The 18664-nt window shown below is 45.5% G+C and overlaps 1 protein-coding gene across 2 annotated transcripts in view; it reads right to left on the reverse strand.

Annotated features, from left to right (window-relative positions):
- Positions 1-18664, reverse strand: part of TCERG1 (transcription elongation regulator 1) — a 737036-nt gene that overhangs the window by 677810 nt on the left and 40562 nt on the right. For both annotated transcript variants that reach the window (XM_069244676.1, XM_069244675.1), the window contains exon 3: positions 18034-18246. In XM_069244676.1, the coding sequence (XP_069100777.1) occupies positions 18034-18246 (213 nt within the window). The remainder of the gene's footprint in view (positions 1-18033; positions 18247-18664) is intronic.

Raw genomic sequence — 18664 nt, forward strand, 5'->3', positions numbered from 1 at the left:
GGTCAGTGTGTTTTGACTGTGCTCAGTAGGATCCTGATAACCAGGACCCCATTGACTGTGCTCTCCTAAATTTGGTTGCTTAGGACTTAGCATACCCCCACAATTGGCATACTGGTGCCCCCATATAAGTCCCTAGTATATGGTACTTGGGTACCTAGGGTATTGGGGCACCAGGGGTTCCCCATGGGCTGCAGCATGTATTGTGCAACGCATGGGAGCCGATGCAAAATGTGTCCGCAGGCGTGCCATTGCAGCCTGTGTGAAAAGGTGCATCCTTCCATTCACTACAGGTCAATGTAAGTCACCCTATGGCAGGGCCTCCTAGCCCAGAGGGCAGGGTGTAGGTACCTGTATGTGAGGGCAAACCTGCATGAGCAGGTGTGCCCCCTGCGAACTCCGGCTCCATTACACTGGACTTCATAAGTGCAGGGAACCCATTTTACCCATGTACTGGACACAGCTGGGTCCAGTTACATAATGGTAACTCCGAACCTGGGCATGTTTGGTATCAAACATGTCAGAATCATACCCCAATACTGTTGCCAGTATGGGTTATATGATTCCATGCACTCTGTGGACTCCTTAGAGGACCCCCAGGATTGCTCCTACTAGTGCTCTGAGGTTTTCCAGGCAGCCTGCGCTGCCGCCACCCCTCAGACTGGCTTCTGCCCTCCTGCTGCTTGACCAGCTCAGGCAGATAAAAAGGCAGAACAGAGATTTTCCTGTGGGAGATAGCGGTAACACAATCTCTAGTGGAAATAGGTGTTACATGGCTTGGGAGGGGCCACGGATATGATTTCAAGGGTATAAACTGTTTTGCACCAGTCCAGCGACTCCAGCTCCCTGCTCTGGCACAAAACTGGACAATGGAAAAGGGAGTGACCCCTCGCTTGTCCATCATCAGCCCCAGGAGAAGTGCTTCAGTATTCAAGAGAACGATTTAAATATATAGGAATATATACGACGCACAAGACGGACGTGAGTTGTGAACGTAATCTGGAGAAGGTGGCAGGAACCTGTCAAACAGATGTAGAGCGTTGGGAGGGTCTTCCACTCACCCTGATCAGGCAGGTGGCTAGGTTTAAAATGATCCCTCTTCCGAACGTACTCTATGTTCAGCAAAACACGTACTACCAAGTCCCATTAGACTTCTTTCAATCCCTGGCACAGGATATACGGCATTTTCTTTCGGAAAAGGAACACCCTCGTGTTGCTCTTCAATGTTGCAAAGAAATCAGTATAATGGGGGGGGGCTCATCTCTGCCGGACATAGAAGCATACTACTGGACGGCCCACCTGATAAAGATTAATGAATGGCTGTGCCCCCCTGCAGGACCACCCCACGTATAAGTTGGAAAGACTACAATGGGAACAGCACATACAGGGAGTGCAGAATTATTAGGCAAGTTGTATTTTTGAGGATTAATTTTATTATTGAACAACAACCATGTTCTCAATGAACCCAAAAAACTCATTAATATCAAAGCTGAATATTTTTGGAAGTAGTTTTTAGTTTGTTTTTAGTTTTAGCTATGTTAGGGGGATATCTGTGTGTGCAGGTGACTATTACTGTGCATAATTATTAGGCAACTCAACAAAAAAAAATATATACCCATTTCAATTATTTATTATTACCAGTGAAACCAATATAACATCTCAACATTCACAAATATACATTTCTGACATTCAAAAACAAAACAAAATCAGTGACCAATATAGCCTCCTTTCTTTGCAAGGACACTCAAAAGCCTGCCATCCATGGATTCGGTCAGTGTTTTGATCTGTTAACCATCAACATTGCGTGCAGCAGCAACCACAGCCTCCCAGACACTGTTCAGAGAGGTGTACTGTTTTCCCTCCTTGTAAATCTCACATTTGATGATGGACCACAGGTTCTCAATGGGGTTCAGATCAGGTGAACAAGGAGGCCATGTCATTAGATTTCCTTCTTTTATACCCTTTCTTGCCAGCCACGCTGTGGAGTACTTGGACGCGTGTGATGGAGCATTGTCCTGCATGAAAATCATGTTTTTCTTGAAGGATGCAGACTTCTTCCTGTACCACTGCTTGAAGAAGGTGTCTTCCAGGAACTGGCAGTAGGACTGGGAGTTGAGCTCGACTCCATCCTCAACCCGAAAAGGCCCCACAAGCTCATCTTTGATGATACCAGCCCAAACCAGTACTCCACCTCCACCTTGCTGGCGTCTGAGTCGGACTGGAGCTCTCTGCCCTTTACCAATCCAGCCACGGGCCCATCCATCTGGCCCATCAAGACTCACTCTCATTTCATCAGTCCATAAAACCTTAGGAAAATCAGTCTTGAGATATTTCTTGGCCCAGTCTTGACGTTTCAGCTTGTGTGTCTTGTTCAGTGGTGGTCGTCTTTCAGCCTTTCTTACCTTGGCCATGTCTCTGAGTATTGCACACCTTGTGCTTTTGGGCACTCCAGTGATGTTGCAGCTCTGAAATATGGCCAAACTGGTGGCAAGTGGCATCGTGGCAGCTTCACGCTTGACTTTTCTCAGTTCATGGGCAGTTATTTTGCGCCTTGGTTTTTCCACACGCTTCTTGCGACCCTGTTGACTATTTTGAATGAAACGCTTGATTGTTCGATGATCACGCTTCAGAAGCTTTGCAATTTTAAGAGTGCTGCATCCCTCTGCAAGATATCTCACTATTTTTGACTTTTCTGAGCCTGTCAAGTCCTTCTTTTGACCCATTTTGCCAAAGGAAAGGAAGTTGCCTAATAATTATGCACACCTGATATAGGGTGTTGATGTCATTAGACCACACCCCTTCTCATTACAGAGATGCACATCACCTAATATGCTTAATTGGTAGTAGGCTTTCGAGCCTATACAGCTTGGAGTAAGACAACATGCATAAAGAGGATGATGTGGTCAAAATACTAATTTGCCTAATAATTCTGCACTCCCTGTATTGTAGGCCCACTAAGATGACTCCCCTCTGGGAGGAAAACTGGCTGCTAGAAATCAACAAGCAGATGGGCTTTGAGGCTTAGGAGCGGGTAGGCATTTCCAAGATTGGGGATGTGATAGAAAGAGGAGTCCTTATGACTCGCTTAGGGCCGCCTATGCGCTTGGTGCAAAGCAAATGTTTCAGTATATCCGACAGAGAGATGCTTGGAGGGTGGGAGGTCTATCTGGGGAAACTATATCGGACTACTGCTGGTTAGAAGGCAGACTGCTGACAGAGTCTAGCCTCCAAAGCAATTTTCATGGTGTATAAGACTATTAATAATAATATGTTGGAAACCCTAATTAAATTATGCAGAAGATGGGAACTTGATATAGGGGAAATGGAGGATCTGGATTGGGAGGGCTGCACTGATGCTCCTCCGAGAGGTGGCTATCCGGTCAAGGTTGCGACTGATCCAGTTTAAGATCTTGCATAGGATCTACTATGATAGACAGCGGTTACATGAGATGGGTAAGTCGCAATACCCAGAATGTCTTAGATGCATAACTAGAATAGGAGACTTTATACATACTAACTGGGGGTGCCCGGTAATACAGGACTATCGGACAAGGATTGTGGAGAGTTACCAGGAATACTGATGGAACAGATCCCTCTAGACCCCAAATTAATTCTTCTAGAGATCGCCAATGACGTGGACCTGTCCGGGGCGCACATCCTTTTTTGTAACCTTGGGCTGGTGGTGGCTAAAAGAGATATCACCCTATTATGGGGATCAGAGGTAGGCCCAGAGGTGGAAGTGTGGCGAAGAGGAATAGATGGATTTATGATGGCAAAGCAGGATACATATGGGAATAGAGGCTGCCCTCGGAAATTTGGGAAGATCTGGGTGACCTGAAAGACATACTATTCACTGGATGTCCAGGAGCCTAATAGCTGAAGATGCACAGGTTGGGTCACAAGATGGGGCTGGTGGCAAAATAAGAGGCAAAGAGGCCAGGACGCCTAAGGATGAGAAATGCCTTATGGGCCGATTAGTCTGGCGGTATGCTACTGAGTCTGTAGAGGGACGGAGAAGGATAGCTTAGTTGTATCACTTTCTGATAAACAGGGTGCTACGAAGAGATATTACTATTACTGTATGTATCCCGTCCGAATGTGGTATGCACCTGTTGAAAAACAATTAAAAAGATTTAGATATTTTTTTTTTAAATAACAAATTCCAGCAGGACTCCTCTGCATCGTTTACTTCATCTTCTGGCCACCGGGAGTGCAACTGGACCCTCCAGGAACCAACAATCTGCAACTCTAGCAATGACTTTGCTCTGCAACATTGTTTCTCCAGCTCCTTCTAGCAATTGCAACATTTACCTAACTGTGCATCCTCTGAGGGAGAAGAATCTTCAGCCTGCACAAGAAGTAAGAAGGAATCTCACATCAACCCTGCACCGCAAGACGCTACACTGGCTCCCGATCCAGAAGAGATGCCAGTTCAAGATGCTGACCCATGCATACAAAGCCCTGCACAACAAAGGACCAGCATACATCAACAAAGGAATGACCAAATGCCTTTGATCCGCCTCATTCTTCACCGCAGACACCACCTGGATCCACTGATCCAACAGCGGAGAACGCTCCATCTCTCACCTGGCAGCCGAAGCCTGGTATTACCTTCCCCAGCACCTCAGGAAAGCTGCATTGCTTCGGGAATGCAGAAAATAACTCAAGACATAGCTGATCAAATAAACAGACCACTGCAAAGCAGCTAGCAACTCCAGCACCTTGAGACACTCACAAGTGACTTGCCACACTTTAGAAATGCTGACGGATTGATACATAGGGCTCCGCCGAGTGACCTGCACATCGCTTTTCATCCTGGCCAGGGGCCCGGCATTGCAAACACTGGGGGTTTGGTCTCACCTCCTTCATGCTGTGCTACTGCCGCACTTGAGCACCTTCCTTCGCTCCAGTGACTAGAGCAGTCAAACCTGACTGAAGCACAGCCTCATCTGCGTCTGGCCGTGTGGGCCTAGGGATGGAACTGCTGGGAGGATCAGCAGTGCACCGAGGGCCTCCCCTCCACCCATGGGGTCCCACCTGTCACACCAAGAAATGGGAGGGATCACCCGGAGAGCCCGATGATGGACCCGGGCACCTGACATGCAACACGACTGTGGCAGATGGCCGAAAAAGCCACAGCAACCCCCAGGTGAGCCGCTGAACAAGTGAGAACAGCCTTGTTTTTTTGTTTTTTTTGTCTGGCACCATGCCCCCGCCCCCCCACCACACACACACACCCTATTGCCTGAACGAGCATTGCAACACCCATCTCCTCCTGCCTAAACAGCCTATAGTCAGGGTTCACTGTGAGGTGCAATCAGGGGGGCCCCTCCTTGCCTTTTCCTTCAACAGGAGGGAGCCAGCATCTAGGAGGCCACTCACCTGCCGGTTTGTCTCCCTACCCCCCTACTCTCTCATCCCCCACACCCTACGTTGTCGGCACTATCAGAGCATGTAAGGGGGATCCTCAATCCCAGTCATCAGCAGGGTAACAGCAGATTATCTCGACCCAGGGCATTCCTCCTTGAGGTCTAGTAGGGCACCCCTACCACCAGTAGTTTGCAATCATTGCAGAGTGATTCCCTCCATAGCCTGACACCAGTGCACGGCACACCCTATTTGACACACACAGCCGGAAATCTCAACTGGCCAGGACTCTGGTTTGCCACCCATGACTGATCGGACCTACTGAGCGGATGCCTCGATTCACACTACAATGCCCAAACAGCCTTTAGCCTAGTCTCTCATGCCTGGGCATGCGTTCGAACTTCCCTTAACAAGCCTGTGCCTGATGCGGTCTGCACCCCGACTAGTAACTTCCTAGCTCCATGCACCTATCTTAAAGCCGTCACCGCTCCGCTCACAACAGTCCAATCCACAGCACTAGTCACCTGGCAGCACTGCACCCTTTGATATGCTGAGATTGCTTGACAGGACCCTCCCCTGAAACTATAACCGCCAAGGCTCTCCACAGAGTAATCCAGAGACCACTGAGAGCCAAAACTCAGCTGAACCCATATCATGGGTAGGCTCAGCTCAGCTACTCAGACACAGCCCTCAACGACTGCAGTTCCACCGTCAGCCATCCCAGACACTCTGCTAACAGGGCCAACCTTGTCAATGTCCACATCAGACAAGTTGGCTCCCATCGAACACTCACGTGTCTCTATAGAAACGAGTTTCGATAATTTGGCTGCCAAAATCAGTTTCCTCCGCGACGATCCCTGCATGCTCTTAGACAAGGTCCCAGATGGTGAGAGAACCCTGGCCACCCTACAACTCATCACAACTGACAACCAACGTGCCCTTTGGGTCTTACAGGAACGGGTCCGCCACTTTAATGTCCTGTGATCTTTCCTCCAAGACCGCTCGCGGAAAAGCAACATAAAAATCTTTGGCTTCCCAGATAGGGTGGAAGGCCAGGACCAAATCACATACTCAGAAGGCTGGTTTAAGTCCTTTACCCAATTGCCAGAACGTAATCCCTTTTTCACTTTGAAGCAATCACACTGAGTACCTGCTAGTCAGCCTCCCTGGACCATCTTCACGCCAGAGGTCAGCGAAACTTTTAAGTTTCAAGGACCAAGATGCTCTCCTTGGAGTAGCTCGGGAGCTGGCCCTCTATGGATAGAAGACAAAGTGGTCATGCTGTTTCAGGACTACACCAGAGCACTTCAGCAGCAACTCACTTTCTTGGAGGCTAAATGCCACCTAGATAAACAAGGAGTCCAATACTTGTTTCCAGTACACCTCAAAATCATGTTTCTTTCTTCTTCACCAACCCCAAGAATGCCTGAGAATGGGCAGAACACCAGTAGGGCATGGATACATCTGATCGCTATAACACATCCCTCACTCCCTCCCAAACTGCACAAGAAACGGTGGACTAAGCCTTGAACAGAAGCTGCAACAAGACTATCTCCGATGACACCTCCAAACCTTGAACAGATCACACAAAACAAACAGCTGGCTCTGCAAGCAGCAGCCGACCTGGGGCCAACATCGCCACCACAGACAACAAAAAGGGCCCACATATTTTCACGAAAAAAAAACCACCCTCCCCGCTGACGACTCGCAACAAGGCTCCCAGACTCCTCCGAGTGTGACCCCCCCACAAACTGTGGATGCACTCATAAGATGACACCCTCTCAGCACATTCATAGAGGAAGAACTCTGTTTCAAGTAATCAACTGTTAAACTTATTGCTATGTTAATACCATTACCATGGCTTGTACTCCCACTGCCTCCAAGATAGTAGGTGTCCGAAAAACACGAGCTTGAGACGTCACAGTAGCTGAATAACAACTTGTGGAACTAGAGAAGGTGGCAGATCATGATACCACACTGGCCAAAACACCATATAATACACTTTCAGAGTGCCTTTAGCGCTTCCCCTTCACAGCCCACGAAACAAAAGTTCACAGGGATGGAGATAAATCTGGTTGCCTACTGGCCTGGCTGATGTAACAGGACCACACAATGACCCTGGTCACAAAGCTCTGGGCACCAACAGGAGTCATTGTTCACACGCTGAAAGAAATACTACAATCCTTCTACAATTTTTACTCCTCAATAAATCGTGCCCTCTGACTCCTCAGAGCCACTTTATGAACATGGTTAAGTTACCCTGCATTCCCACCAGCCTTGCTCTTAATGCTAAAATAACTACAGACAGCATAGCCCAGACAATTTGAGATCTAGGCCAGAACAAAACACCAAGAATTGACAGTCTGCACATCGAATACTATAGCACCTTACGAACTCCTAGCACCCAGTCTCGCTGAACAGTACAAGGCATCGTTGGCAGCCGAACTTTGCGCTCTCAGGCGGACTGGGAGCCTGTGTCTTATGTCTTCAACCCAGCATCACGGTGCCAGGTTGGAGAGAGCTCATTGTGTATGTATGTTTGGCCATCCTGAGATAATAAACACGGTTTATTGTTTTATTTTTAAAGTTTTGCAGCTGCTGCTTCTTATGGGGGTTGACGCTCCTCTGCCATGGTGGAGGAGCCGCCCTGGCTGTTGGAAGGCCAATGTGGTCTGGGTGCTCTACCATTTGAGACATATTACCTAGTGATCCAGCTGCAGTGGCTATCGTGGTGAAAGCTGGACAATACATGGAAAAAGACCTGCAGCAATTTTGGGAGGGGGGGGGGGGGGGAAGAGAGGGAATGGGCACCCTCTCCATATGGACAATTTGCAGCCTCCTAAGACCTTACCTCCCACCACACAGACACTACGCTTGGTGGTGGCCAGAGCATGTGTGTTCCAGATACACCACTTATTACATGAAATGCTGATGTATGCTCCGGCTTACCCCCTAGTTGGCCTCCTGCAATTCCCAAACTTCTGTACACGACAGCATATGACACCTTTGACAGCGCATTCCATTCACACATTAGGCAATCTTTTTGTCGTCAGCCTGCTCCTCCCAGTTGAGCAACCGTTGAGTGACTATGGCTTCCCACCAGGCCAATTTCTTCTTTAAAGACGACTCGTCCACACATGCTGCACCCTATGGAATACCATAAAGGTGGAACCTGCAACCAACTCAGTAATGCCAACTACACTCATAATAGGAAAAGCCCAGCACCCTTTCTCTTGGCTGTACAAAGCCATTCATGACCTGACAGCAGGGCCTCGTTTAGGTCCTGTTCTGCCTTGCATCATTACTGGAAGGCGATCCAGGACATCCTATGAGAAGTCAGAAATATTCGACACCTGCATGCTCACTAGGCATTTTCAAACATCGCGAACAGCATAGGGTACACATTCACTTTGCCTCTCTGGTGCCTCTCCTTGCGAAATGCACATTCACCCTACACTGGCGTTTCCCCCCCACAGCCCCACTATTGGAGGCTTGGCATGGTGCAGTACGCAAGTGGGTGAAGGCTGAAGATGTCTTCTGTTATGAGGAAATGCGACATCTGCAAAAACAAACTAGTATCATAGTTCCTATAACAGACCAGAAGTGATGGTCTTTCCCTGTGACTGACAGACAGGCAGACACACCAACCCTCTAACCAATTACAGCTATACATATAACCTCCATATCCCATCTCCCTCAACACACATAACTATTGCGTCCCCCATTGCCAGACCTCCCTCACTGCGCTACTACTGCACTTGCATCTCCCTTCGCAGACCCCGCACTGCCACATTCTCCCGTTATACACCGCTATTTAGTCTCATCCTTGGATACAAACCTATTCCTAACCTATTTTTCACCACTGACTCAATGCATGGTTATTTCCTCCAGTCTCACCAAAACAAGTTAGTACCTGTAACATGGCTTTTAACCACCTCAATGCGCACTGTTCAGTGAAACAGTCGAGTAAAACCCAATAAAAAAATCTTTTTTTTTTTAAAAACAGGAAGCATACCAGTCTTAGGGTTGGAGGTTGGATTGATAAGATTTAATATATTGTGGCAACATGGTAACAGTCATCAGCTAAGCAGGCCAACAAAGCAAACCTATATTACCAAATGTAATACAATTTAGAAACTGAGTGGTAATGCAGAGGGAAGAAAATGACTGACGCTTCCATTCAACTCAAAGCAGCTTGCAAGCAACTGGCAAATACACTGATAAAAGAACCTGGACAGTGAAAAAAATTAACAGTGCTGTAAAAAACACTGGGTCAAACGAGATTGGTTATAAACTGATTCTAAGAGAAAAATGTTCTGCAAAACTGGCTGCCTTAGAATTTATCCACAAAGAACTGAAGTTAAGGAAATCTAAAATGTGTTTCTATGAATGTTTCCAAGTAGGGTTATATGCCATTTTAGAGCAGAGGCATCTGTCACTCATCTCTTGTTTGCACTTCATTCTGAACATTGCTGTCAAATCATAATTTAATGAAGACACCCTATCCCTTCCAGAGTCCACTTCCTTGGTCCTGGTCCCAGAACCATTTGGTGCCTACCCCTTACGACAATTTTTCAGGTCAGTTAAGTCTGCAAGTGGAAACTTCTACTTATCTTAAAATGCTTCATCACATGCTTACAGGCCCTCCACTATGGTGGAAACTAAGTCGGTGTTAGATGTATTGCATAACACAGGAAATCAGATTGTCTCCCTTCGGGGTATTTGCCACAAAGTTGTGAGATCTTCAAAAATATAGGATTTTAATACGCATGCTTAAGAAAAAGCGTCCCATGTACGATTTTCCTTCAATGAGACATCCTTTAACAGAGCCCTAAGCAGTAATTAGATTGTTCTACATCAGGCCAACTTTTAGAATTTCCGGAAGTTAGCCATAAATGCTTGAGCAACAGTTCCTGCACCAGTATGCAGGCAGTTCTCTTATCAGAACATATGGCCAGACTTGCAGAAATTAACATGACCTTGAACAACCAATGAGAGGAGGTACTTCAACTCACATGCAAAAGAAAAAAAAAAATAAGCTGGATGGTCAGAGGTGGTTTAGAAGAGCACAGCAAGTGTCTGAAAGAGTTCGTAAATTTAAGGGTTGAAGTGGGGAAACAGAAGACATTAAAAAGTAAATGTATTAACATCATAGTGGTCTTCTCAGCACTGAAAATGAATACTGTACTTCCTGCACCAGCATTATAAAGTGAATAAACAATGTACAACCAACTTAGCACCAATAGAGTCCTTAGACATTTTCTATCCTTATAATTCTAGCCTTTCTCTTGTGTTGCCTAGTAAGCAATTACATGACTCTCCAAGAAAGAGTTTAAATTGTACTAAAAGGCTGAAATGATTTAACAGGCTTTGACCAACGTTTGTTGGTGAAAACAATCAAGTCCCGAGTGTTTCTCTTGTTAAGAAAACAATGGAATTCTGAAAGGCCACTCTAGAAACAGACGTCCTACCAAAACCTATAATAAGCTGAGCCCTCTGTTTTGGGTCACTTTTTGCTTACCTGCCTTTCCCCCAGCAGGCTGAACAATATCATGTTTAAATGTTTGATACTAAAACCTAGCCTCTACTAGTTACGTTGTATACCCAAACTTTACTCTAACCACAGTGGAGAGTGACTTGTGCAGCTTTAAATTAGGCAATAGCAGTAAGTACTGTTGGTGGCAGTACAGCATCTCTGAAGGAGGCCCAGGATTTCTCACCTGTACCTTTTTGAGTGTAGACATCCTACCAGTCAGTACCTTGCCCATACTATCGGAATTGTTCCCCCAAACTGGACAGAGAGTGAGTGGCACATTGTGTGTATGTCACATGTATTGGTAAATAAATAAGGGGGACACAACACGCAGCACGAAGAGAGGCTAATGAGAACATTACACATTTCTATACAAATTGACACATTTCTTGCAGGCTTTCTTGCCTATTTGTCTGTTACAACAGCCTGAATGCCCCTTATTTACAGGGCCGCCGCTCCAAAACTGATATTTTGTGATGAGCTGGAGAGAGACACACTCTTTCATGACAAGGTCACTCTGGTTTCATTTTGCCTAAGGTACCATTTACCCGTGTTGACCACAGTGTTGCAAAGTGATCTACAGATCTTGGCAAAAAGTGTCAGCGCCACATCTTGTAGCCACCCTCATTGGTTAGAACCAAGTTTCCCATTATTTATTTTTTTTTTTAAAGAACTGTTCTCATTATACAGATCAATTAAAAGAAAAGCATGGAACAAAATAACTTACACAAGTAAACTAGCTAATTCGTAACAAATGGAAATCATTAAAAAAAAAAAAAATCAGGCCCATAAGCAGGCACATTAATTTACACATTTGTTTTATATACAGACTTGATCTTTTACAACTTTGAATACCAAGTAGTCAAGTAACAAACAACACAACATTTCATGAAAAGACACCACTGATCATGTAATGAGAAAAGAAAAATAAATCTCCCTCTCAATCTGGTCATTAATTTTTTGGGATATGTACCAAATTGCTTCAAAGTTGTCCATCAAATCCAAATGTTAGAGAAAAAAAATCTACTCATTCCCGGACAATGGTGACATCCCTTTTTTCCAACAGTTGGCATTCCACTAAACTAAGGCCCTAATTACCCACAACTTCTTATCAGAACTCATACATTATATTTGAGCAATTAAGTGTTTAACACAAACGCTCTCGATCACAAACCCTCTATCAACCTTAAGAAACCACGATTTCCAAACACAAATGCAAAAGAAAGATACAAAACTCCATAGTGTCTGGAGAAGAGTTTTTATTTTACTGAATGCTAGTACTTTGTCCACTTGTGTGAATCGCAAATTATTCAACGTAGAATAAATATTAGGGCTTTCAAGAAAGCAAACTGCAATCTGTCCAACTTTAGAAGAGACTATCCACATAATCACAGAGAAACAAAAAAAAACTTTCACCAGTGGCATAAATGTGCTGGTGGAAGATTCTTCCTGCAGCTCTCAGACCAGGCCTCAACTATGGAAGAAGCCACTGTGTCTCTCGATTCTTAACTTATAGCAAACCCCTGCAAACAAACCTTTGTGGAGAATATCTTGGGGACATCAGCCACCCAAGAGACACAAGGACCTTTCACCTGAGCTTTCCCAGAACTACGGAGAATTAATCTGGGCCCAGAGGTTAACTATCAACTAAACATGCTAGGACTGCAAGAGCGGAGCCTGCCATTCCTGCAATCTGTCCGGTAGTTCCAAAGGAGCCTATATTTGCCAAGATCCAGCCCCACAAAGACACCAAGATATGAGGTAGCATCCAGTTAGCTGCAATTAACTTGTGAGTATTCTTGAACAGTTTGAATGGTGTAAGGAAATGCCTCCTTGGCATGGTTACCCCCTGACTTTTTGCCTTTGCTGATGCTATGTTTACAATTGAAAGTGTGCTGAGGCCTGCTAACCAGGCCCCAGCACCAGTGTTCTTTCCCTAACCTGTACTTTTGTATCCACAATTGGCAGACCCTGGCATCCAGATAAGTCCCTTGTAACTGGTACTTCTAGTACCAAGGGCCCTGATGCCAAGGAAGGTCTCTAAGGGCTGCAGCATGTCTTATGCCACCCTGGAGACCTCTCACTCAGCACAGACACACTGCTTGCCAGCTTGTGTGTGCTAGTGAGAACAAAACGAGTAAGTCGACATGGCACTCCCCTCAGGGTGCCATGCCAGCCTCTCACTGCCTATGCCAGTATAGGTCAGTCACCCCTCTAGCAGGCCTTACAGCCCTAAGGCAGGGTGCACTATACCATAGGTGAGGGTACCAGTGCATGAGCATGGTACCCCTACAGTGTCTAAACAAAACCTTAGACATTGTAAGTGCAGGGTAGCCATAAGAGTATATGGTCTGGGAGTCTGTTTTGCACGAACTCCACAGCACCATAATGGCTACACTGAAAACTGAGAAGTTTGGTATCAAACTTCTCAGCACAATAAATGCACACTGATGCCAGTGTACATTTTATTGCAAAATACACCCCAGAGGGCACCTTAGAGGTGCCCCCTGAAACTTAACCGACTGTCTGTGTAGGCTGACTAGTTCCAGCAGCCTGCCACACTAGAGACATGTTGCTGGCCCCATGGGGAGAGTGCCTTTGTCACCCTGAGGCCAGTAACAAAGCCTGCACTGGGTGGAGATGCTAACACCTCCCCCAGGCAGGAGCTGTAACACCTGGCGGTGAGCCTCAAAGGCTCACCCCTTTGTCACAGCACCGCAGGACACTCCAGCTAGTGGGGTTGCCCGCCCCCTCCGGCCCCCACTTTTGGCGGCAAGGCCGGAGAAAATAATGAGAACAACAAGGAGGAGTCACTGGCCAGTCAGGACAGCCCGTAAGGTGTCCTGAGTTGAGGTGACTAACTTTTAGAAATCCTCCATCTTGCAGATGGAGGATTTCCCCCAATAGGGTTAGGATTGTGACCCCCTCCCCTTGGGAGGAGGCACAAAGAGGTTGTACCCACCCTCAGGGCTAGTAGCCATTGGCTACTAACCCCCCAGACCTAAACACGCCCTTAAATTTAGTATTTAAAGGCTACCCTGAACCCTAGAAAATGAGATTCCTGCAACAACAAGAAGAAGGACTGCCTAGCTGAAAACCCCTGCAGAGGAAGACCAGAAGACAACAACTGCCTTGGCTCCAGAAACTCACCGGCCTGTCTCCTGCCTTCCAAAGAACTCTGCTCCAGCGACGCCTTCCAAAGGGACCAGCGACCTCTGAATCCTCCGAGGACTGCCCTGCTTCGACGACGACAAGAAACTCCCGAGGACAGCGGACCTGCTCCAAAAAGACTGCACTTTATCCAAAGGAGCAGCTCTAAAGAACCCTGCAATCTCCCCGCAAGAAGCGTGAGACTTGCAACACTGCACCCGGCGACCCCGACTCGGCTGGTGGAGAACCAACACCTCAGGGAGGACCCCCGGACTACTCTACGACTGTGAGTACCAAAACCTGTCCCCCCTGAGCCCCCACAGCGCCGCCTGCAGAGGGAATCCCGAGGCTTCCCCTGACCGCGACTCTCTGAAACCTAAGTCATGACGCCTGGAAAAGACCCTGCACCCGCAGCCCCCAGGACCTGAAGGACCGGACTTTCACTGCAGAAGTGACCCCCAGGAGTCCCTCTCCCTTGCCCAAGTGGAGGTTTCCCCGAGGAAGCCCCCCCCCTTGCCTGCCTGCAGCGCTGAAGAGATCCCTTGATCTCTCATTGACTTCCATTGCGAACCCGACGCTTGTTCTAACACTGCACCCGGCCGCCCCCGCGCCGCTGAGGGTGAAATTTCTGTGTGGGCTTGTGTCCCCCCCTGGTGCCCTACAAAACCCCCCTGGTCTGCCCTCCGAAGACGCGGGTACTTACCTGCTGGCAGACTGGAACCGGGGCACCCCCTTCTCTCCATTGAAGCCTATGCGTTTTGGGCACCACTTTGAACTCTGCACCTGACCGGCCCTGAGCTGCTGGTGTGGTAACTTTGGGGTTGCTCTGAACCCCCAACGGTGGGCTACCTTGGACCAAGAACTGAACCCTGTAAGTGTCTTACTTACCTGGTAAAACTAACAAAAACTTACCTCCCCCAGGAACTGTGAAAATTGCACTAAGTGTCCACTTTTGAAATAGCTATTTGTGAATAACTTGAAAAGTATACATGCAATTGAAATGATTCAAAGTTCCTAATGTACTTACCTGCAATACCTTTCAAACAAGATATTACATGTTAAATTTGAACCTGTGGTTCTTAAAATAAACTAAGAAAAGATATTTTTCTATACAAAACCTATTGGCTGGATTTGTCTTGGAGTGTGTGTACCTCATTTATTGTCTATGTGTATGTACAACAAATGCTTAACACTACTCCGTGGATAAGCCTACTGCTCGACCACACTACCACAAAATAGAGCATTAGTATTATCTATTTTTACCACTATTTTACCTCTAAGGGGAACCCTTGGACTCTGTGCATGCTATTCCTTACTTTGAAATAGCACATACAGAGCCAACTTCCTACAAATGGTCAATTAAGTCTCGGGTGTTCTGGAAAGGTCAAGTTATAAAGTTAAAAACAGCAAGTTCCCAGACTCAAAGGTTGAGTCTGAAGGTCAAGTGGGTAAGTCCGAGCCCTGCAGGAGCCATCAGCATTGCAACTTGCCAACTCAGAGATAAGGGCCCCTGATTTGGAGCACCCCAAGGAGCTGTGGAAATGTAATGGCAGTAGAACTGATTTTACCTATAACAACTTCGGACCATTTCTGCCCCAGACTTGTTTCCCCTTTTGTGTAATTCGAGACTGTGCACCATATTTCCAAACCAGCAGATACATTAGGGGCCTTGTTAAACTGGACACAGACTACCGTATGAACTTGTTTTTTTGGCATTCAAAATTTTTTAGCGTTAATGCGACTTCTACCATAGTTTAGGCACGAGCTTTTAGATTTACTTCAATATTTGTGGTAAGACATTTCAGTCACTTTGACTCAAACCAGTGAGTTTTCACACCTCGTGCACAGGGCTACCAAGTAACTATGTTTAATACCATGTATTATAGCCAAATTATTAGGATGTTGCATTCTGACTAGCACCCTTCTGTGAGTGACTGAGACTGGGGAAAATAATCAGTAGCAGCTTGTGAAGGCTCCCGAAGAATACCAGAAGTGCTTCAACATATGGTAAAGTCCGAGATAGAGCACCATACTATAAAAAAGTAAAAACAAAAACATAATGCACACAAACCCTAAAAAAAAATGTAAGGGTCAGACCACGGGCCCCGGATTGTGCTCAGGTACTGGCTTGTATTTTATGCACATTAATGTTATCTACGTCATGTTGTATATGAATGTTTAACCACCATCCACCTTAGTAAAGTAAAATGAGACTGCTAAACTGTTTCCACTCGAGAGGATAGGTAAATTATTCATTTGAAAAGCACCACTTCTTCTGGTTCAGGGATTCATCATAAAAAAGAAAACAAATAAAAAAATTAAAAAAGTGAGTGCCCCAATGCGCAAAAAAAACACCACTTAAGTACTCAGCTGAAGACTTCTTTCAATGAACTAAGCTGACTCTATAGACTATCAATTTAAGCAACGTTTTTAGCTTCCCTGTAATGAGGCCAGTTAGGCCTGGATTAAATTTTAAGAAAACAACTGATGCGTCAACATTTCTCAGATTGGAATTATCAGGAAACTCCGTTGACCAAAGGGCTCAAAACAAAGCATGGATCAAACTGGTTTGCAAGCACACAGGTAACCCTTTAAATACACAATTATCTTTGCCAGTACTCGGGCATGGGTACTAGCTTATGATGTTAAAAGGCAGGCTAGCTTTCAATCTGTAACCAAAACAATTTAGAAACTGATTCCCGGGACTGACTAAAAATTAAAGTAAACAGTGATACAGGAAACTAAAACACGGTATATCAGATTCACTGGAAGAGCAAAGAAACAATACAGGAAAATTATTTGGCATATGATGAAAAAAAACACTGACTTCTCCATAAATAAATGACTTATGTCTGTCGGAGAGACTTCAGCTGAATACCCCCTCACAAGGAGCTTCACACACACAAGACTCAGTAGGCCGAGACAATATTCTATACTTCTCAGAGGCATCAACCGCATGCACTTGAGATGCTCAAATATAAACATTTTTCCACTGTTAGTGGGAATTCCTAAATATGACTGGCCACAGGTCCTTGTACAAAAGCCGAAGGAATCTTAAATACTGCTAGGCTCTCTCTGTTCAGGATCAAAAAGCAGTCATTCAGTGGAGTTAGGCTGAAGTTAGATGTACTATCAACAAGGTATCAAGCCTAATGTTGCTTCAAAAATAAAATTCCTTCTCCACTGCACAATCCTAGGAATGCCTCAAGGCAGTAATAGTTTTTTTTTTTTTTTTTTTTTTTTTTTTTTTCAAATCAGCCAACACAAATTATCCATTAGTACCAGAGTATGGCGACCACACAGCGGCATCAAGTTATGAAGCTGTGGAAGCCTATATATATTTTTTTTTAAACCCCATTATCTAAAATATCCGTTGTATCTTCAGGTTGGACACAGCTACAGATGACACCAATATCTGTCTCTAACTAAGCATACTTTGGAATATATGTTAATTTTTCTTCTCCGTGGATCTATCACTTCGCTTGGCATGGACTATCACCAGCCTAATCACCATGTATGGTGCATGAATTAAAATACCGAGGGAACAGAAGGATTCCTTCCCTCTCTTAACCTTCACTACAGACTGATTAACTAAAGGATTTTAAGAATAGTGGGACAATTACAATCTTCAGAATGAAGTGGTCACTGTGCTAGTCAGACCTGAATTCCTAGAAGGAAGTCAACTGATTTACCAAGGCACACAGCAGGACCTCCACTAAAAGATATAGATCAGGATAACATTTCAGCAACAACCAACTGGGAAGTGCACAGAACAAAAATATTCCAGAGAATCTTGATGTGCAGAACTCCCTATAGCCATTAAAGATGATGTTTCGCTTATCCATCCAGGTGAGCTAATGGTTAGTCAGAGTAGCCATACATTTCAAGAAATGACAGTCTTCCAGAATCATTGCACCACTCCATTATATAACATGTAGGACTTATGAGCTAGGGTGCACAGGGCTTCGGAGTAGATTAACACTTACCTTTCCATCAGGAGTCTTGTTTTCAACCCATAGCTCCTCGTTCGGTGGTAAAGTTGGGGCTGGGGCTGGGGCTGGTGTTGTGGCTTGAACTGGTGCAGGTGTTTGAGTGGGAGTGTGGTTTGCAGGGGTTGTTACAGGCGGCATTCCTGGCGGAAACATCATTCCTGGTGGCGGTGGCATGTTACTCATGGGCGGCGGCATAAAAGGAGGCCTCTATAGGTGAAAAACAGTAAGCTCAGCGTATCAGTAAAATCATACTTTTGTTCACACAAAATGTATTTCTCTTCCCATGCTTTAAATATTAAATTAGTGATGCTTTTCTTTCGGAGAGGATGTTAACAAATCCAGTGAAATCAAGAAAAGGAGGCAAATATAAAATTAGCTAGATTTTAATGGAGGACAGAATCAACATTTCAATACACAAATCTTCTGTAAATGTGATAACAATCAGACCACAGTGCAGCATAACTTTAATATCCATGGTGTAGAACTCATAAAAGACAGTTGTGAGTGGGCACATGTTCTTGCTAAAAAAATAAAAATGACTACAGAATCGTCATAATGAGCAGCACTTGTACTTCCAATCAAATTAGGAACAAACAGGAGGGAACCCACCGATTATATCAGTCAA

Source organism: Pleurodeles waltl, chromosome 7 (assembly GCF_031143425.1).
Source record: "Pleurodeles waltl isolate 20211129_DDA chromosome 7, aPleWal1.hap1.20221129, whole genome shotgun sequence".
Lineage (NCBI taxonomy): Eukaryota > Metazoa > Chordata > Amphibia > Caudata > Salamandridae > Pleurodeles > Pleurodeles waltl.